Source organism: Phyllobates terribilis, unplaced genomic scaffold, assembly GCF_046119375.1.
Source record: "Phyllobates terribilis strain yellow unplaced genomic scaffold, ASM4611937v1 Scaffold_1__5_contigs__length_1240528914, whole genome shotgun sequence".
In the NCBI taxonomy this organism is placed as follows: Eukaryota; Metazoa; Chordata; class Amphibia; order Anura; family Dendrobatidae; genus Phyllobates; species Phyllobates terribilis.
The window spans coordinates 1,217,550,628-1,217,573,459 of record NW_027362761.1 but is presented as its reverse complement, the minus strand read 5'-3'; the positions used below and the strand labels follow the sequence as shown (position 1 = coordinate 1,217,573,459).

Sequence of the window (22,832 nt, the reverse complement as noted above, 5' to 3'; positions counted from 1 at the left end):
ATCAGTCACAAGCTGGAAGCACAGCAGCACTGCCACAGACAAGCGGCAACAGGCTGTGCTGAAGCTAATATGGATAGGTGACAAACCGCACAATGCTGAAGAGCTGTGGACTGCTCTGAAAGAGCAGGTAGATCTCTTGCTGACACTGCTGAACCTACAGCCAGGCATGGTCATGTATGACAATGGCTGGAACCTGGTGGCGGCACTGAGATGAGGTGAGCTCACACACGTACCATCCCTGGCCCATGTGCTAAACCTCGTGGTTCAGCGGTTTCTCAAAACCTACCCGGAGCTGCCTTGTCAAATTATGCAACCCGTGTGCCCATTTTAGTGTTTGCAGCTTCCCGCTACCCAACCGTTGTGTGATGTTCCCACACACTGGAACTCTACATTGCAGATGTTGGGAAAAATTTGTGAGCAGAAGAGGGCAGTTGTTAACTACCAGAATCAACAAGGCCATCGGTATTCAGTTCAGACTCCACACAAAAGACCTCAGGAGCGGACATGGATGTCAGACAAATGTACCATCCTCCAAAACTTTGAGGACTACACCGAGATGGTGATCGGCGATGACGCCATAATTAGCATCACCATCCCACTTCTCTGATTTCTGAAATGCTTTCTGCTCACAATTAAAGAGGATGCATTGCAGGTGGAGCAGGAACCATGCAGGGTTATTACACACAGCCAAGTCTCATCTCATCCCAATGTGGTTTTGGTGACAATGAAGAAGAAGAGGAGGAGGAGGAAGAACAGGAGCTAATTTCATGCGCTATAGATGGTACTACCTGCACAACTGTCATACCGTCTGTTCAGCGTAGATGGCCTGAGGACGGGAATCAGGAGGAGAGCATGGTAAGTTGTCCTCTTGGTGAGGACACGGAAGTCTTGCCTGTTAGCAGTCTGGCACGCATGGCTGAGTTTATGTTATGCTCACATTCCCATGACCCTCGCGTTCTCAAAATTTTGGGTGACAGTCATTACTGGTTGGTGACACTTCTAGACCCACGCTACAAGGAGAACTTTCTATATTTTATTCACGAGGCGGACAGGTCTATTAAAATTGGGCAGTGCCAGAAGGCCTTGTTGCGGAATTATTAAAAAAAATTCCCATCTGATAATGCTGGCAGCAGAGGTCGTCACAGTTCGTTGGGCAACCAAGGAGTGCAGGCTAGAGAGACACAACTCCAATCCAGCAGAGGCAGGGGAACACTGTCAAAGTTCTGGGACAGTTTTCTCAGACCCTACCAGCGAACAGGCCCTGAGGCGTGGGGTGTACTCTCACAAGGAGTACAAAAGTTTGGGAAGATTCTGAGGGAGTACCTTGACGACCGTACAAACATCCTCCATAATTCCTCTGTGCCTTATTATTGGGTATCCAAGCTGGACACATGGTATGAACTGGATGTCTATGTCCTGGAAGTCCTGGGCTGCCCTGCCATTAGCGTTTTGTCAGAACGGATTTTTAGTGCCGCTGGTGGAATTATAACTGATAAGCACATCCGTCTGTCAACTGAAAATGCTGACTGGCTGACTCTTATAAAAATTAACAAGGGCTGGATTGGGCCAGACTTCTCAACACCACCGAATTATAGTAGTGTAGCATAAACTCAAATCCAGTGACTTTTTTTGAGAGGTCTATTCCCATGCACCTCTTCACACCCTAACATGGGTATACGCTTCCTGATTTTGTCTATTTGTCCCCCTCCTTCCCTGATCCTCCATCACCATATCATTAACCACCATCTCTACCATATCACCTCCTCTATGGGTCTTGCAAGGGGCATTGGAGTTCCTCCAAATGTTGCTGCTGCTTCACTGCATAGGCAAACGCTATGGGAGACCCACTTCCTAATAGTGGGAACTTTTTTCATGAGGTCCTTTACGTCTCTTCCAAGGGGCATTGGAGTGCCTTCAAATTTTTGGCAGCTTTTGCATTCACTGCATAGGCAAACACTATGGGAGACCCACTTGCTAATAATGGGAACATTTTTTCATGAGGCCCTCCTCTACATCTCTTCCAAGGGGCATTGGAGTGCCTCTAAATTTTTGGCAGCTGTAGTACTCACTGCAAACCCTATATCTGTATAGCAGATCCACTCCTTTGTAATGGGAACATGTCATTAATGTGGCATTCCTCTATGTGTCTTTAAACTGGTATTAAGTTTTTTCCCTTATTTAGTCAGCCATTGGACTTGCTGCATACCTTATAACTGTATAGCAGAACCGCTCCTTATGTAATGGTAACATGTAGTTACTGTGGCACTCCTCTATTTGTCTTTAAAATGGTATTGTTTTTTTTCCCTAATTTAGGTTGCCGTTGAACTCACTGCATACCTTATAACTGTATAGCAGAACCCCTGATTTTGTTATGGGAACATGTCGTTACTGAGGCCCACCTCTATGTGTCTATAAATTGGTATTGGGGCTTTTCCCTAATTTAGGGAGCTGTTGAACTCACTGCATACCCTATATGTGTATAACAGACCCACTCCTTTCAAATGGGAACATGTTGTACTCGTTACTGTGGCCCTCCTTTATTTGTCTTTAAATTGGTATTGGGTTTTTTCCCTATTTTAGGCCGACGTTGGACTCACTGAATACCCTATAACTGTATAGAAGAACGGCTCCTTTTGTAATGGGAACATTTTGTTACTGTGGCCCTGCTCTATGTGTCTTAAATTGGTAGTGGAGTTGTTCCCAAATTTTGTCAGGCCTTGCAGTCACAGCATCGGCATTACCACTATAGGAGACCCGCTCCTTTATAATGGGAAATGTTTTTTACTGAGACCCTCCTCTATGTCTCTTCAAAGGGGTATTGGGTTACATGCGTCCAAATTTTTACAGCCCTTGCGGTCACTGTATATGCAATAACAGTATAGGAGACCCACTCGTTATTAATGGAGACAACAAAGTATAGCCGGCTGATGGCTCTCTAACAATAGAGAGGGCCGAGAACAAGCCCTTTTAGAATAGTAAGGGCCACCTGATGGCCCTGTAAAAATAGGCTTTGTGACTTTCAGAGTCCCTCCATCATAAATGAAACAGGATGTGTCTGATGATGTGTCAAGCACCACATGGCCAGATAAGGTTGTAAAATTTGAAAATTACATTTCCTGGTGAATGCATCTGTCTTAAATAAGTAACATAAAAAAAAAAACATAGTAGAATCTTTCTTTAGTATAAAACTAGAGTCGTCAATATAACCTAAATGTAATCACATTGTTTAGCTCCTGCATCTCCTCCTCCATCTCCGAAATGTCCACATCAGTCACAAGCTAAAAGCACTTAAGCACAGCCTTGGCCAAGCAGCAACAGGCTGTGCTGAAGATAACATAAACTATTTCTCATTCCTCATTCTACATTAGTAATTTAAGTAAAGAGATCAAAATACTCAGCGAATCTGCTATTTCAAACATAATTTTTATTAATGTTATCACAAGACATACAAACACCCCATAAAATCATGTCAAAAAGCCCTAAGACATAGAAAGCCCCAATAAAATTGAGGCAGTGTGGTCAAGAGATATCACTGTAAGCACAAAAAATAATTACAGTTCAGAAAGTAGGGATGTAAGACTATATCAGTAAAGTTCCGAACCTCTTAGTTTCGTGGGATATGCCCCATGTCCCAGCCATTAGATTGTCACATAACATGTGTAGATAGAGTACATACCCTCATATATATAAGCCATAAAAATATCATATGACATATATAAAAAAGTACAAATTCTCATATTTCGAGGGATATATTCTCATATAGGATTATCATATAACATATGTAGACAAAGTACAGATCCCCATAGTTTGAGGGATATATCCTCATGTACAAGTCATTAGATTATCGTATAACACATGTAGGTAAAGTACAAATCCCCATAGTTTGAGGGATATATCCCATATACAAGCCAGTAGAATAATCACAGTAGTTACATCAGTTACAGCTTAAATATAGAACACATAAGATAGTACATAAAACCGGGTGCATATCACCAATCATAAGGATCATGTCAGAATCCTTGTCAGCAATCAAGTGATATCAACATTATAATACCCCCAAGGCAGGCATAATACAAACCAATGCCAGAGTATTGTGAGACCACACTGCCTCGTACCCCAACGTGCGTTTCGCGTGCTGCTTCGTCGGGGGGTGAAGATAACATGCCTAATGCTGCTCTTAGGTGACAAATCGCCCACTGCTGCAGAGTTGTTGAAAGCTGTAACACAGCAGCCTCCTGATCTGTGACTCTCACCGCTGAACATACAGCCAGGCATGGTCGTGTGTGACAATGGGCGGAATCTGGTGAAGGACAAATGACAGCTGGAGTAGATACGGTTTCCCTCTATGCCAGTCCTTTCACCAAATTAAAGAATATGGCTGTGGTGAAATACAACTCCAACTGAGAAGCAGCTTCAGTCTGAAAAATATTGGGCACAACCAGAGGATTTGATTCTGAGGGCCCACCTTTCTCCCCTGCTCAAGAGCCCCATAGCAGCTGCAAATTTTCAAATCATCATGAACTCCCCTGATTAAAAAGCCAGGGCCCACCCGAGGATTCTCTGGTGGGACTGTCCAACCCAGCCAAGAAGCAGTCCTGGCTAAGAAAAGTGTGTGGGAAGGTTCCCAGACACTCTATAGCTGCTTTTTTGCTGAGGTGAAAACTCATGCAAACATGAGGAGAACATACAAAATCCTTGAAGATGTTTTCCTTGCTGGGATATGAACCCAGTATCCCAGCGCTGCAAAGCTTCAGTGCTAACTATTGAGCCAATGTGCTGCAGTTCCCCTCTGATATCTAACAGGCTGGATAAACTTGCACCTACTGCCACTCTATCTTCCGCTCCTTTGTGATAAACAAATGTTTTTGGGCAGCCACTCAGTATACCAGATAAAATTCCTGAGAAGAAAATTGGGGATGGCTTCGCTGCTGGTACTGGGGGCAGTGCTAATACTTTGGCGTGTAAAATAGTTTAATGGAAATATTCCAGGCTGGTAGGAGGCAAGCAGATTCCCACAGAAAAGTAATGGCAGTAATGTTCAGGGACCCGCGCTTGTAGAAGGCAGAGACGATACCGGGAGCAATGGTGGAGGAAGGGGACCGAGTATGGAGACCCGGCCGCTGCCGCCATGAGGTTGTGGACAGCTTCTGCCTCAATGAGCCTAAAAGGCCACATTTGAAGTGCAAGAAGCTGCCAGGAAATCTGGTAGTTTATTATTGCAGCCTGTGGGTGGGTGGTTCACTGACTGCATACTGTTATGATCTGCTACAAGCACTAAGGAAAGACAGGAGATCTGTCCCTACAATAGAACTAAACTGGAACCCTACGATGTAACGGGGAACCTGATCCTGCGATCAGACCCGCTAAAGTCCTCGGCTAGTCTGTACTAAGACCTATAGATGCAAGGGAGGAATCCATACAAGAACTAGGGACTGGGATAAAGTTGGACACCTCCTAGCAGAAATTGTAGCAATAAAAGACAAACACACAACTTAGAACATAGAGGTCAGAAGACCTAGCAAAACTAACAGAGAAAGGTAACAGAGTACCAAGCTAGCTCAAGAGTAGAAAATACAATGAAGTCCAGCAAGGCCAGGAGGGTGGAGCCGGATTAAATAGGCAAAAATGGTCATGTGACCAGCAAACTAGAAAAAACCTAACAGGAGAGTTCTAACAGTACCCTCTCTTCTAAGAGGATCCTCCGGATCCCCTAGGACCGGGCTTATCAGGAAACCTCCTGTGAAACGCTCTGACAAGTCTGGAAGCAGAAACATCATCCGCCCTCACCCATGAGTTATCCTCGGGTCCGAAACCCTTCCAAGCGACGAGATACTGCAAACTCCCTCTATACCCTCTAGAATTTAGGATGCGAGAAATTTCATATTCCCCGTCCTCCACCACCGGAGGAACAGTGGCAGAGGCGTCACCAACCGACACATCAGCTTTTTTCAACAGAGAAACATGAAACACCGGATTAATCTTCCAGGAGGTAGGAACCTCCAACCTAACAGCAGATTGGTTAACTATCTGAAGCACCTTAAAGGGCCCTACAAACTTGGGACCCAATTTTTTTGAAGGAATCCTCAATCGCAGATTCTTAGAGGACAACCAAACCATGTCACCAATAGCAAACGAAACCTCTTGCCGTTTCCTATCAAAGTACCTCTTAGATTTTTTGTCAGCCTCCTGAAGATTATCATGCACATCCGTCCAAACTCTCTCCAAATCACCGGAAAAACTCTCCTCCTCAGGCACAGCCGATACCAATTTGGAGAATGACCCAAAAGACGGATGTCTCCCAGAACAACAAAAAAAAGACGAACACCCAGCAGAAGAGGATGTATGGTTGTTAAGAGCAAATTCAGTAAGTGGCAGAAACTCAGACCACCCCTCTTGATTGTCTGCCACAAAGCAAAGCAAGAACTGCTCAATATCCTGGTTATTTCTTTCTGTCTGGCCATTAGACTCAGGATGATATCCAGATGAAAACGACAAATGAACTCCCAACCTGTCACAAAAGGCACGCCAAAAACGAGCCACGAACTGATGTCCCCTATCAGAAACAATGTCAGTAGGAACGCCAAGTAGTCTGACAATTTCCTTGACAAAGGCCTTAGCGAGTGTCTTAGCGCAAGGCAGTTTGATGAAGGGAACCAAGTGACACATCTTGCTAAAACGGTCCACGACCACCCAGATGACCGTGAAACCTTCAGAGGGGGGAAGGTCAGTAATAAAGTCCATAGCCAGATGTGTCCAAGGTGCACTAGGAGCCTCAAGAGGGCAAAGCAACCCCGCAGCAGGAGCATGCGAAGACTTTGATCTAGCAAACACAGTACATTGACGCACCCACTTAATGACTTCCTTCTGCAATCCAGGCCACCAAAAACTGCGACCCGCAAGTCTCTTGGACTCAGAAATTCCTGGATGACCTGCCAACCGAGACTCATGACACTCAACAAACAAATCTCTCCTAAAGGTCCTAGGCACAAACAACCTCCCATGGGGAGTGTTAGATGGGGCATTCTCCTGAGCTTTAAGAATCTCATCCTCCAAAACGGAGTCCAAAGCAGCAATCACAACACCTTCTTCCGCTTTAACATTCTTGGTACCCGGGATGTAAGTAACGGAAAAATTAAACCACGAGAAAAAAAGTGCCCACCTAGCCTGACGGGCATTCAAGCGCTTGGCAGCATCAAGATAGATCAGATTTTTATGATCAGTGAAAACCTGAATGGGAAATTCAGCACCTTCCAAGAGATGACGCCAGTGTTCAAATGCGAGTTTAATAGCCAGCAATTCCCGATTACCAATATCGTAATTAAGTTCAGTCTCAGAAAATTTTTTTGAAAAAAAGGCACAGGGATGTACTCCATCCTTCCTTTCCTGAGACAACACCGCACCAACCCCCACAGAAGAAGCATCAACCTCAACCAAAAACGGCTTAGTCACATCAGGCTGCATAAGGATGGGAGCAGAGGTGAACCTCTCCTTTAGAAACACAAAAGCTTCAATGGCCTCAGAAGTCCACTGAACCGCATTAGCACCTTTCCTGGTGAGATCGGTCAGCGGTTTGACAATAATAGAACATTTGTTCATGAATTTTCTATTATAATTGGCGAAACCCAAAAACCTCTGTATCGATTTCAAACCAATAGGCCTAGGCGATTCCTGCACAGCTTGAACTTTAACCGGGTCCATCGCAAAACCTTCACTGGAGATAATGTAACCCAAAAAACTAATTCTCTGTACAGCGAACTCACATTTCTCTAGCTTAGCAAAAAGCGAATTGTCCATTAATAACTGTAAAACCTCACGTACGCTCCGCCAATGAGACTCCAGATCAGGCGAATAAATCAGAATGTCATCCAAATACACAACCACATTTTGGCCGATCAAAGGTCTAAGGATGTCATTAATAAGATTCTGAAAAAATGCTGGAGCATTGGTAAGACCAAAAGGCATAACCAGATTCTCAAAATAACCCACAGGAGTGTTAAAAGCAGTCTTCCATTCATCACCCTCCTTCATGCGTAACAAATTGTATGCCCCCCGGAGATCAATTTTAGAGAACCACTTGGCCCCCACTAACTGGTTAAATAAATCAGGAATCAATGGCAGTGGGTAAGGATTGCGTACAGTAATTTTATTAATCTCACGAAAGTCCAGACAAGGAAGTAACCCGCCATCTTTTTTTTTTACAAAAAAAAATCCAACAGCCACAGGAGACTTGGAAGGCCTAATGTGACCGGCGGCCAAGCTTGTCTGTATGTATTCCTCCAAAGCCTTTCTCTCAGGAATAGTAAGATTAAATAAACGACTTTTAGGAAGAGTCGCTCCAGGGACAAATTCAATGATACAATCATAGTCTCTATGGGGAGGCAAAATTTGTGACTCCTCCTCAGAAAAAACTCCAAAAATCCTGAATAGGTACAGGTAATTCCCCTTTTTCCACCGCAGCAATACGTCCATTACAACACTTGTCATAACATTTAGGGCTCCAGGACTTAATTTCATTGGTAGACCAATCCAGTACAGGATTATGCAATTTTAACCAGGGCAACCCCAAAATACTGGAGAAGGCAAATTATTCAATACTACCAAATCCAAATTCTCTTGATGAACACCATTAATAGTGAGGGGAAACTCACAGACCTTGTGAGTAACACTCTTCAAGGGAGAGCCATCAACAGAAACCACAGCAATAGGGGATGACAAAGGTTTAGGTTTTAATGTAAGTTTTTCCAAGAATCCCCCATCAATCACATTCAGAGTAGAACCACAATCCACAAATACCCGAAATTCAATTAATTCTTCCTGAGCAGCGGTAGTAGCAGATAGGAATACTCCCTTAGTATTTAAACAGGCTATACGTGCATAACTGACCATTTTTTTTCTTTGTTCATGTGAAGCACACAGTTCTTAATAAAATGACCAGAATTTCCGCAATAGAAGCACAAACCTTCAGAAAGCCTGCGGTCTTTTTCCTTAGAGCGGGGTGACATCACCCCAATCTCCATCGGCTCTCATTTGTCAGCACAGACCCTCTCAAGACTCGGAGCTGACATAGCAGAGGATTTGCTCTCATTAACCTTTGCACACAGTCTCCTGTCCACCCGTATAGCTAATTGCATAGCCTCCTGCAAGTTTCCAGGTGTGGGATAAGCAATCAGCAAATCTTTAACCCTTTCACCTAGCCCCGCAAGAAACAAACTTTTCAAAGCTGAATCATTCCACCTCACCTGGGCAGACCACCGACGGAAGGGAGAGCAATATTTTTCCACATTACCTGATCCCTGCCTCAAACGTCTCAATTCAGACTCAGCAGATAAGACACGATCAGGATCATCATACAACAAACCCAAAGCAGAAAAAAAACTATCCACTGATCTAAAGCACGGATCACTAGGTTTTAGAGAAAAAGCCCATCCCTGAGGATCCTTGCGCAAAAGTCACATTATGAACCCTATGCACTGTGATTCATCACCAGAGGATCTGGGTCTTAAATGAAAATACAATAAACAGGCATTTTTAAAAGAAAAAAAATCTTGTTGTTCACCAAAAAATAGATCAGGCAGACGTACCTTTGGCTCTACAAAATGTGCTCCAGAACAGCTACTCACGTGTTGTTGGAGCTCGGCCACCTCCAGAGAGAGTCCCTGCAAGCGTTGAGCCAAATCTTGAACCGAGACCATGATGCAAACTGGAGATCTTTCCTTAGAGAAATTTTTTTGGGCTGGACTTACTGTTATGATCTGCGATAAGCACTAAGGAAAGACAGGAGATCTGCCCCTACAATAGAACTAAACTGGATCCCTGCGATGTAACGGGGAACCTGATCCTGCGATCAGACCCGCTAAAGTCCTCGGCTAGTCTGTACGAAGACCTATAGATGCAAGGGAGGAATCCCTACAAGAACTAGGGACTGGGATAAAGTTGGACACCTCCTAGCAGAAATTGTAGCAATAAAAGACAAACACACAACATAGAACATAGAGGTCAGAAGACCTAGCAAAACTAACAGAGAAAGGTAACAGAGTACCAAGCTAGCTCAAGAGTAGAAAATACAATGAAGTCCAGCAAGGCCAGGAGGGCGGAGCCGGATTAAATAGGAAAAAATGGTCATGTGACCAGCAAACTAGAAAAAAACCTAACAGGAGAGTTCTAACACATACTTGCGATTGCATTCCAAGTAACAGAAAACTAAGCAGATGGTGGCCTCTATCATCATCACGGCCTCACCTCAGCACTATGAACTCTCCTGAAGGAGAAGCCAGAGCCCACCGGAGGAGTCTCCGGTTTTCTGGTCGGCCCCTCCAAACCTGCTGAGAAGCAGCCCTGGCTAAGAAAAGTGTGTGGGAAGGTTCCCGGACACTCTATTGCTGCTTTTTTACTGTGGATTGGACATGCTTATGCATGCTATTTCTCAAACCGCATTGCAGATAATGCCATTGCCCAACTCTGTAGTCATGAAATTAAAGGAGCAAAGAAAGATGTTTGTGTCAAAGCACCACCTAGAAGTCTTAGCTGGTGGCTGGGCTGCCATTGCTTATGCAAGAAGATGCATTAGAGGACTTCCTGGGAGAAATGACAGTTGGAATAGATATGGATTTCCCAAGTCCTCTCACCGAGCTAAAGAATATGGCTGTGTTGAAATACAACTCACAGTGACGAGCTGTGAAATGGCTCCATACCATCCCTGGCCACATTCACTTGTCCACGTGTTTGTGGTTAGGCGGTCCTTCCCAGTAAGTGCACTGGGGAGGGCACGGGTAATGTTGCAGGAACCGTGCTTGTGGAAGGTGGAGACGACACCGGGACAAATAGTGGTGGCTGGGGACCGAGTATGGAACCTGGCCGCTGCTGGCATGAGGTTGTGAAAAGCCTAAAAGGCCACATTTCAAGTGCAAGCAGCTGTCAAAAATGTGGCAGTATAGTATTGCAGCCTTTGGGTGGGTGGGTGGCTGCCTGCATACTTGCGCTTGCATTTCAAGGAATGAAGTAGGGATATCTGAATGCTGCGGTTGGACAAGAACGTTCACGGTGATTGTTGCAGATGTTCAATGACAGGTGCATGGCGGGAGGCATCTTCGTATGCGCCAAGGTTCAGTTATGATGGGTACACTTTTATGCAGTGACCTGGGAGTCAGAAATCCTTCCAAGGGTCTTCCCCATGCTGTTCCCATGTCATTTGAGCACTGTTCCCATCGATTTCCAAAATTTCTAGTCCCTCTGCAGACCGCCGGGGGGCCAAAAAAATGCTCGAGTTTCCCATAGACTTACATCTGGCTTGTTGCTCAGGTTGAGCACTCGAGCATTCCAATTTGCTTAACCCGAGCAACGAGCATCCGAGCATTTTAGTGCTCGCACATCGCTAATAGTAGTCAGTGCTAGGCTACCATAATTTACTGGAAATATGACTACCCCCATAGAAAATGGTAAAGGAGGATTTTCCTGACATTTCCTTAGTTGCATTTTGGAGTGAATGCTATGGTCCATAAACAGCATGCAACACAGCAAATGAATTTTATTGTTGAAAATTATCAGTCAGGAGAATGTACAAAAAAAAATCCAGGACATTAGAGTGTATGTGTCATGCAGCACTGTGAAGATGGTAATCAAGAAGTTGCTTAAATTTGGCACAACAGTGACATCTCCTAGAACTGGTCAAGCAGATATGGGGACTTTACTTACATATATAGAGGTAGTGCATTCACATGAAGAAAATTGCTTCCTGATTGTGACAATAAGAGATTGAAAATTAGATTCAAATAATTGTTTTTAAAATGTTGCAGGGTGCATGAAAAGCCAGGGATCTGCAGGGGTTCTTATAGGGTACTGTGCAGGGATCCCATTTGGGGCTCCACACACATGCTTTGTAAATAAACGCCATGACTTCTGCTTGACCAATCAAGAGTGCAGTGAATAATTCTCTGGATGTATTTTGTGATTTCGCTCCATTTTCACTAGTACCTCCAAGTATCTTTCATGTATGCACTCCAAATGCAAATGTAATATATTCTATGATCTAGAACTGAACAACCCTCAAAAATTGATGAAAAGACAAAAATAAAATAAGTCTAGGAGAATGTAATTTGTCTGATAGCAACATTAAAGGGACACCAGGAATTTCTGGACAGTCCTGGTTGAGTGCTGCATGTGGCAACAATCACCCATATTCTTCATATGACTGGCTTACAGTAGGGTGGCAAGATGGAAGTATTTTGTTATAACGAAAAATATCCACGTTGATCCATCTATTTCAAAAACCTACATCAAGTCTTGAAAACTTGCTATGGTTTAATGAGAGCAAGTTGGATTATTTTGGACATAATAAGGCATAGTTGGTGCAAAGTCAACACTGTGCATCACCAAAAGAACATCATACACTCAGTGAGGTGTGGTGGAGGTACAATTATGATTTTGGGTTGTTTTTCAGTAGCTGGGACCAGGGATCTCATCATGGTGGAGGGAATTAAAACAGTTTCAATTACCAGTCAATTTTGCATCAAAACATTCAGGTATGTGCTAAACAGCTGAAGATAAAACGAAACTTCACATTTTAGCATGACAAGGACCCTAAGCAACCTCCAAATCATTATACCGTTCCAATGTCATTTTTTCTGCATTTGTGTTTATTTAAAACTTTATTGTTTAAATTGTCATTCATTGTGTTTTAAATAATAGCTCAATAAAATCTCTTTTACATGAATTGGTGATTTATAGAGATTCCATTGGTGTTATATCATAGGCTGATGTTGGTTTTGGAGTATTCCACCTATAGCTATTAATTTCCATTACATCAGGACTTGCTACATTTTTTATGTTCTTAGCCTTGAAACCCAGATTATACCTTGTAATTACAGTTATAACTTTAATTGTGTGACAAGGGTTGTGTAGTCACCACTATTATATTTGATATGTGCTTCTGTCCCTTCCTGTGGAGAATGTCAGTCCTATAGTTCATGCAATTGATTCAAACAGGAACTTAACTTCTGCTGTGTGAGACAGTGAGCCTCTTCAGGGGACATAAAGCCATGTAATTCTCAGGGGGGTCACTGTGTGATCAAAATGACCTGATAAATGGAAATATACAATGAATTTTCAGGTAGAAATGGACAATGAAATAAGGTGATATTGGCAGAATTACTTATAGTAGGAGAGTACTGACAGGATGAATAGTAATAGAAAAAATATAGAGTGCTACTTTTTCTTTGAGTACAACAATGCATGAACTAGCACAGAGGCACCATTTTTATAGCCCATAAAATTATCCATGTAAGCCACACATTATCCATATAAGGCTACTGCAATTGATTGTTGTGTTCTTTTTTATCCTTTGCTCCTGTTTTGAACAGATAGGGTAGGAGTAGGAGCAGTTAGATAGGGTAATCCGCCATTGAGTGTGTGGCGCCATCTGAACAGGATTTCTAGGGTGCCAACCTCCCCGTTAGGCAGGGCACAGTCTAGAGAGGGCCGCCTTAGGGCCAGACTGATTAGCTGTCTCAACTCTGCTTTGCTATTTTTCCACTCCTGGCAGTGAGGGTACCCCTTTCTTGCCGGCTCCCCCTTTGGAACATCTGTGATATGTTTTCCATCACATCTGAGCAAGCCCATCCTGTTTGTGTACCTCTGAATCCACACTGCTTCCCCAGTAATTCAGCAAATAATTTTGTACTTTGAGAAATATTGATCTTTTTTATACACAAGCAGGTTATATTTGATAATCAGGGGGATATATACCAATAACCATTAACCACAGGTCACTTGAATATAATAATGTTGCATAAAAAGAATTTCTGAGCAAGCAATGATAAAACAATATTTGATATTTTTCTCTCATTCTCTGAGACAATGGATCTCCCTATATGTATTTTCCATTTCTCATCTTAATGAATGCCGGCATCTATTGAATGCTGCATGTTCCTAGGCTGATCGTGGTGATCTAAACCCGCTAATTACCACGATGTGACTGTTTTACTTACCTAGAAAGAGATGTTATCGATAGGACTGGAGTGAGATGCAGTGGATTGAGCGTCTGATCTCCATAGCAATGGTGGGGACAGCGTAGTACCCGTACCTCCCCTGTAACAAGAGCGGATATGATGTATCCGGCATGTTTGTTGGATATGACAGATGCGCCTCAAGCCTGAGCCTGGTGCATTCCATTGACAGGAACTGGGGGGGGGCGGACCGGAAGTACGCAAGACGCCGCGGTCACGGAGAGTGTAGCGCCGAATACAAAAAGACAGATAAGCATTCCTGCCACAGCAGTGCTTCCAGAGGGGGTCCAAGCTAGGTAGTCACCTTCATCTTTTTTGCAAACCAAACGTCCCTGATGATTCAAAAAGTGATGAAACACGTCGGGCGGTTCGTAGGAGATGATACTTATCCATGAATAAGCATGATTGTATGGATGCTGCAGTCTTGGGTGAGATCAATCCATGTTTCAGTAATGGAAGACCCTTAAACATGCTGTCTGTGAGCGGCCAGTGATAGCGCCACTCACAGGCAGAAACAGCACCAAGGGGTAATTAGAAAGAAGCTTCTTTTCATCATAAAAACACATTGGGCGATTTTGAATAGTAGTGGACAAACCTTTTTATTTAGAAAAAAATATTTAATATAAAATTTATTTACAGGATAGGTAAACAACAGCTCGCATTTGTTTTGTGCATTTGTGGGGACAGTGACCCTTTATCACCCAACAGTTTGGAGACCTCTGACTTTGTGGGCACAAAAAATAAACCCTGCATTGAACTGACATTGTCGAAGGAGGAGACTTTTCTAAAATATTTAGCATCAATATTATTAAAGGATGATAACACGGTGGATAAGAAACCAAATGGGTCTAATATCTTCACCTTATGTGAGTGATTGGTCGGTTTCACGTGGTCATCATATGGCCACATTTTACCATTCATTACAATCCTAATATCTGTACTGTATTCACACAGCAGCAAGGGGAAAGGGGAAGAGGCATTAAATGACATTCGAAGTTAATATAATTTCAAGCGTCCATTTCTATATTTATTCTTACTAGAATTTCTGTACCTGTTGCATTTGACATTTCCCCTTCAGAGCAGACAACGCAGTCATAGCAGCAGTCTTGATGTCCTGTCTTAGGAGCTTTTCTAAATCCAGGAGAACATCTCTCATTACATCGGGATTGTGGGATCTAAAAGATATGTAGATGAAAAAATATACTGTTCCATCAAGTTCAACCTGTGATTTTACAGCTGATTCCATTACTTGACATGTGGGAATATGTGGTCTGGATAGATGAAACCAAAGTAGAATTTTTTGAGGTAAAACGCTATGTGTGTCGGAAAAGTAACACTGGACACCACCGTGAAGACACCATCCCCGAAGTCACACATGGTGGTGGCAGCATCATGCTGTGGGGAGTCTTTAATTCAGCAGGGGCAGGCAAATTAGTCATAATAGATGGAAAGATGGATAGAGTTAAATACTGGGCAATCCTGGAGGAAAACCTGTTAGAGGCTGCAGAAGAACTAAGACTGGGGCGTACGTTCACCTTCCAGCAGGATACTGACCCTAAACATACTGCCAGAGCTACAATGGAGGGTTTAGATCAAGGCATATTCATGTGTGTCAATGACATAGTCACAGTCCAGACCGAAATCTCATTGAGAATCTGTGGCAAGACGAAAAAGACACATAGAGGTGGGCCTCAGTAAAGACATGTTCCCATTAAAAAGGAACGGTTCTGCTATACAGTTATTGCATATGCAGTGATTACAATGGCTGCCAAAAATTTGGGAATTGGATGTTTCGCCCCGAGCAGTTCCCCCCCAGCAGTTCGCCGACAGCAGTTCGCCTCCAGCAATTCGCCACCGGGTACATTTGTCCCCCGCACATTTCATCCCCAGATTGCTGGGGGCGGACTGCTGGGGGCAAAACTTCCTATAACCCAAAAATTTAGACGCATTCCAATGCCCCTTGAAAGAGACATAGAGGAGGGCCTTATTAAAATATTTTTCCCATTATTGGGAAGTGGGTTTCCCATTCTGCTTTTACCTGTGCAGTGAATTCAATGGCTGTCAAAAATTTTGAGGCACTAAAAAACCCCTTAAAAGAGTCGTAAAGGGCCTCATGCAAAAAAAAGTTCCCATTATTAGGAAGTGGGTCTCCCATACTGTTATTGCCTATGAAATGAATGCAAGGACTGCCAAAAATTTGGACGCACTCCAATGCCACTGAGAAAAGATGTAGAGGAGGGCCTTTTGAGGACCTGGCCACTTACTAAATACTTTTCCAGCACTGAGCACCCATTTTCATCAATCTTAATTTTGTGTTTTGTTAGAAATTTGCTTGCAGTGTTTTGTTAGTGATTTGTTTGCTCATCAGTTCAACCTCAGGTATTCCATTCACTGACCATATCTCCGAGACCTTGGGCCTTTGTTCTCTCGGTCACAACAGGTAGTTTCACATGCAAACCCAGGGGATAGGTTCCACCTGAGAAAATATCTCCACTAAGGCACAATTAGAGGGGGAGGGAGGGGTGAGCTCTTCTGCCGATTCAGGGGGCTGAACCCTGTGCAGGAGAAAGAGAAGATTCATTGCTAGTCAGACTGAGAGCTGGGTGGTATCACGGGCTGCGGTCGTGATATCCATCATCCGAAGGAGCATATGCTGTGACTGCCAATATACCAGCGGGAGATGCAAAAAGCTGTGGGCCAACCAAAAGTTGGGGGACAGTGGATGTCACCTGGTACGGGGCAGTGGAACTACTGATCCCAGGTTGAAAACTCGAGGACTAACAGAATTGCCTGTTGGACATTTACCTGGAATTGCTGTTCACTGTGGTGGAAGGAATAAAACTGTTTGCATCGATAACCTGCCTAGGTGATTATTAAAATCCACAACCGCACATCTTTACAGGCCTCATGCAAAAAAAAATTCACATTATTAGGAAGTTGGTGTCCCATACTGTTTTTGCCTATGCAGTAAATGCAAACTCTGCCAATAGAGGCACACCAATGCCCCTTGCACGAGACGTAGGCATGGTGATATGTTAGATATGTAGAGATATGGTGGTGGAGGATGAGGATTAAGAGAAGGAGGAGCAAATAGACAAAATCAGGAAGCATATACCCATGTCTGGGTGTGAAGTGATGCATGGGAATAGACCTCCCAAAAAAAAAGACTTTGGATTTGAGTTTGTTATGCTGCTATCATTTGGTGGTGTTGAGAAGTTTGTCACAATCCAGCCCTTGTTCATTTTTATAAGAGTCAGCCTGTCAGCATTTTTAATTGACAGGCGAATGTGCCAATCAGTTATAATTCTCCCACCGGCATTAAAATCCCAATCTAACAAATCGCTAGCGGCAGGGCAGGCCAGGACCTCCAAGGCATAGAGAGCCAGTTCGTGCCACATATCCAGCTTGGATACCAAATAATTATAAGGCACAGAGGAATCACGAAGGACGTTGGTACGGTCGGCAAGGTACTCTCTCAGCATATTCCCAAACTTTTCCTTCCTTGTGAGACTACCTCGCTCATCAGGGCCTGGGCGATGGGAAGGTCTGGGAAAACTGTCCCAGAACTTTGACAGTGTTACCCTGCCTCTGCTGGATCGGATTTAAGTCTCTCTCACCTGTACTCCTTGGTTGTCCAATGAACTGTGACCTCTGCCGCCAGCGTTTTCAGATTGGAATTTTTTAAATAATTCCGCAAAAGGGCCTTCTGGTACTGCCCCATTTTAGCAGACATGTCCGGAGCGGGAATAAGAGATATAAAGTTCTCCTTTTTGCATGGGTCCAGAAGTGTCACCAACCAGTAATGACTGTCACCCAAAGTTTGGACAATGCGAGGGTCATGGGAAAGGCAGCATAACATAAACTCAGCCATGTGTGCCAGACTGCAAGACTTCCATGTCCTCACCAAGAGGATGACTGACCATGCTCTCCTCCTCATCCTCCTCCTACTCCCTTTCCTCAGGCTATCCATGCAGAACAAATGGTATAACAGTTGTGCGGATAGTACCGTCTATAGAGCAGGAAATTAGCTCCTGTTCTTCCGCTTCCTCCTCCTATTCCTCATTGTCACTCAATCCATGTTGGGATGAGATGAGGCTGGGCTGTGTTGATTCACTCTGTATAGTTCCTTGTTCCATCTCATCGTGCTGCGCCTGTAATGTCTCCTCTTTAATTGTGAGAAGCAATCGTTTCAGAAGACAGAGAAGTGGGATGGGGGCGCTAATTATGGGGTCATCGCCATCTTGGTGGAGTCTTCAAAGTTTTGGAGGACGGTACAGATGTCTGACATCCATGCCCACTCTTGAGGTCTTATGTGCAGAGGATGTCCTGAATACCAACAAAAGTTTTGAATCTGGTACTGAACAACTGCCCTGTGCTGCTCAAAAATCCTTCCCAACATCTGCAATGTAGAGTTACAATGCATGGGGACATTGCACACCAGTCGTTGAGCTGGAAGCTGCAAACGCTGCTGAAGCTGTAGCTTATTTTGTAAAATGGGAACACAGGTTGCATACTTTGACAAGCAGATCAGGCAGATCCAAGTAGATTTTGAGAAACCCCTGAATCACGAGGTTAAGCACATGGGCCAGGCATGGTATGTGTGTGAGCTCACCTTGCTTCAGAGCCACCACCAGGTTCTGGCCATTGTCACACATGACCATGCCTGGCTGTAGGGTCAGCGGTGTCAGTCACAGATCTGCCTGCTCTTTCAGAGCTGTCCACAACTCTTCAGCATTGTGCAGTTTGTCATCTAAGCATATTAACCTCAGCACAGCCTGTTGCCACTTGACTGAGGCAGTGCTGCAGTGTTTCCATCTAGTGACTTATGTGGTAATTTCGGAGATGGATGCTGAAGAGGAGGAGGAGGAGGAGGTGCAGGAGCTGTAGAATGTGGGGGCAACCCTGATTGACCCAGGGCCCGCAATCCTCGGAGTCGGGAGGACATGTTTCGTCCCAAGGTTCGACGGGGTCCCGGCTTCCACTATATTAACCCAGTTTGCCGTCAATGAGATGTACTGTCCCTGCCCACAAGCACTAGTCCACATGTCTGTTGTTAGGTGGACTTTCCCAGTAACTGTGTTGTTGAGGGCAGGGCTAATGTTGTGGGATACGTGCTCGTGTAATGCGGGGTCGGTTCACCAGGAGAAATACGGATGGCTGGGGACCGAGTATCAAGGGACAGCCACAACACGCATGAAGCTGGCAGGGCGAGAGGTCCAAATCTACAAATGGAAAAGTGAACCGCTCTTCTAAGTGTCAAAATGTGGCATCAGTTGTCTCCGGGCACTCAGCGTGGTGGGAGGAAGGAAGACCAGGGTGAGGAATATGCAGTCCAGACTCACAGCTACTGAGACTTGACCTGTGTGGAAGACAGGGTAGTGGTGGTGGTGGCAAAGTGACTGGAAGCATTATCTGATATCCAACCAACAACCTTTTGCCACTTGTCTGGGTTCAATAGTGGTGTGCTACAGTCCCCTAGTAATTGGGAGAGGAAGGTCAAGCGACAAAATGTGGGTGTTTGTTGTGGCACAATTTTAGCTTGCCCACAGCCACGTCCTCGGCCTCTGCATACACCATCACCATCACGTCCACTTCCCCGTCCCTTGCCATGCACCTTGCCCATTTTAAATGGAGAACAATATTTTCCACGTTCAGGAGAAATGGCTGATTTTGGAACACAGTTATATGTGATATGTCTGACAGAGAACCACAGTTTTAAATAGCAGACCTGTAGTTTACTAATACTATTCTTCACAGAGACCTAGTGTAAATAGCTTGTCTGACACACTGTAACGAAATGGAAGCCAGTAATTGATTATTTTTATCGCTGAAGTATGGAACAGATCTGGCTGCATTCTGCAGTGGTAACAAGTAAATAGATCAGAAAAATGGTGTACTCTGGATTGGTTTTTAAGCAAATATCCAAGATTAAGATCAAATCCCTGGCCCCTGATACCTGGGGCTATGTTTACAAATATTTGTCACAGCAGGTTCAGTCAGAAGTTGAACATGCAATGAACCAAGTTGTACTGTATCATGCACTGTAGTTTGTCACATACCCTGCATGCCTTTGTTTTTAAGCAAATACCCAGGATTAAGATAAAAAAAAATTAGCCCTGTCCCCTGATATCTGGGGCTATGGTTACAAATATCTGAACAACTGAAACACACAAGGACACAGTAAAACAAATGTACAAAAAAACTCTGTTGTAAAAAAACAACAGTAAACAGCAAGTGCTAGTTTAAAGGTGATAAAAACAGGGTATTTAGTTGAAACTTTTTTTTGGAAAAAATGTATACTAAGCTGCTCTACCAACTTCAAGGTAACCCAGATCAGAGCAGTCCCTATCTGATGTATTTAAAAACTGATCATGTGTATAGTATCTACAGTATATGGGCAGATCTAACAGGTAATGTCCATGTGGACACACTGCAGAGGACGGCATTTTATGTGCAAAGCCCACAAGGGAGGGGTGGAGACCTCTTTAATCTTGCAAAAGTAAGAAACAAATTGAATTGTGTATGCGGCAGACTGCAGTGCATATAGTGCAAGAGAGTCCATTGAATGTCCTGTCTGCTTCTGCTGCTGTTCTTTCAGATATTTGAATACAAACACAGGGGCAATGCAAATGGTGAAAAAGTCTGTAGGACAGTGTTAACACCACCAAAAGACTGAAACACACAAAGACACAGTAAAACAAACATACAAAAATAATCTGTTGTTTCAAAAGCAACAGTAAACAGCAAATGCTAGTACTAGCACTTGCTAGTGTTTACTAGCACTTGCTGTTTACTGTTGCTATTTTACAACAGAGTATTTTTGTACGTTTGTTTTACTGTGTCTTTGTGTGTTTCAGTCTTTTGGTGGTGTTAACACTGTCTGCCTGCCTAACTCCTGCTATCACCACTGAATATAATCCTCAGAAGGACTGTTAGTTCAGATGGATATATATGTTGTGGAATACCTATACTAAGTATAAACAAGAAAATCTCTCCCTGACTCTGCAGCAGCTCTCCTTACTCTGCCTGTTTCCGGGTAGACTGAGACGAGCTTAACGGCACCAGATGCTTATATAATGCTGAGCGGCCAGCCAATCACTGTAATGCCCACAACCAACATGGCTGTGGCATTATAGTGCGTGGCAAGCAATCCCTGCATGATCATTGGCTCTCTAAAGAGCGCCAAACATGCAGGGAGGGGACCTTAGCACCCGCCCGAGCAACCAGGAAATACTCACCGAGCGCTGAGTTTGTTGAGCACCATGATGCTCGGAAGAGTACCGAGCAGTGGCGAGCACGTTCGCTCATAACTGCACAGTACACAAATTCAGTTTTTTCATTTGCTAATGTGATTCCGCTAGCTATAGTAGCCCACCTTGTAATTTTTTGGGGTGAAATTCAGCTGTATGCACAGTAAAAAAAAATCAATTTTTTCTGTTGGTAGTTAGAGTAAAAATATTTTTTTTTTACTGTGAAAAATGTGATACAGTCTGCCATAAGCCACCTAGTCCTTTTGTGGTGGGGAAATTAAGCTGTACGCAGAAATTTTTTTTTTCTTGTGAGTATCGTGATGCTGCATGCCATAAATCACCTTGTAATTTTTGAGGGGTGAAATTCAGCTGTATGTACAGTAAAAAAAATCTATTTTTTCTGTTGGTAATCAGAATAAAAGAAAAATATTTTGTTCAGTAACAAACGTGATGCAGTCTACCATAAGCCACCTACTGTAGTCCTTTTGTGGCAGTGAAATTAAGCTGTAAGCAAAAGTTTTTTTTTTTTTTCTGTGAGTAAAGTGACACTACACGACATAAGCCACCTTGTCAATTTTGGTGGGTGAAATTCAGCTTTATGTACAGTAAAAAAATTATATTTTTCTGTTGGTAATCAGAGTAAAAGAAATTTATTTTGTTCAGTTAGAAACGAGATACAGTCTGCCATAAGCCAACTGGTTCTTTTGTGGGGGTGAAACTAAGCTGTGTGTAGACTAAGTAAACAAACAATTTTTTTCTGTTGCTAACAAGAAAATATTTTTTATGTTTTCTGTGACAAACGTGATATAGTACGTCATATGTCACTTTGTCATTTTGTGGAGATGAAATTCAAGCTGTATGCAGAGTTTATGCAGAGTAAAAAAATCTATTTTTTTTTCTGTGAATAACGGGATACAGTAGGCTAGATATGAGTTTGGAGCATATCTCCTATGTTATACAGACTTCACCCACAGTTAAAAAAATTCTTTATTCTGTTACTAATGTTATACAGCAGGGGACATCTCGGTTTGAAATAGTTTGAATCATATATCCTATGTTATACAGGCCTTATCCACAGTAAAAAAAATATTTTCTTCTGTTCATAATGATATATAGCAGGGGACATCTCAGTTTGAAATAGTTTGAATCATATATCCTATGTTATATAGGCCTCATCGACACTAAAAAATACTTTCTTCTGTTACTAACGTTATACAGCAGGGGACATCTCAGTTTAAAACAGATTATAGTATAGAATACTTGCTATGTTATACAAGCATCATCCACACTAAAAAAATACTTTCTTCTGTTGCTAACGTGATACAGCAAGCAATATCTCACCTTGTCATTTAGTGCCTCTGAAATTCAGCTGTGTGCGGGACTGTGGTAGAGTAAAAAATCCTATTTTTTTTGCTAATAGCGAGCTCCTACCACACAGTCTGAGCAGCAAGAGTGTGAAAAAGAGAGGTCCAGGTGGAAGTGGGAATAGGCTTGGTGTTCAAGGTATACGTGGGGTGGGTGGTAATATTAGTGAAAGCACTAGTGAAACAACACATTGACATCCTATTCAAAGACAACTGAC

The 22,832-nt window shown here is 43.3% G+C and overlaps 1 protein-coding gene across 1 annotated transcript in view; it reads right to left on the bottom strand.

The window, feature by feature from the left end:
- LOC141229269 (vomeronasal type-2 receptor 26-like) overlaps positions 1-22,832 on the bottom strand; it is a 164,540-nt gene that overhangs the window by 71,347 nt on the left and 70,361 nt on the right. Inside the window, exon 2 of the mRNA XM_073667461.1 lies at positions 15,052-15,175. Coding sequence (XP_073523562.1) covers positions 15,052-15,175 — 124 coding nt within the window. The remainder of the gene's footprint in view (positions 1-15,051; positions 15,176-22,832) is intronic.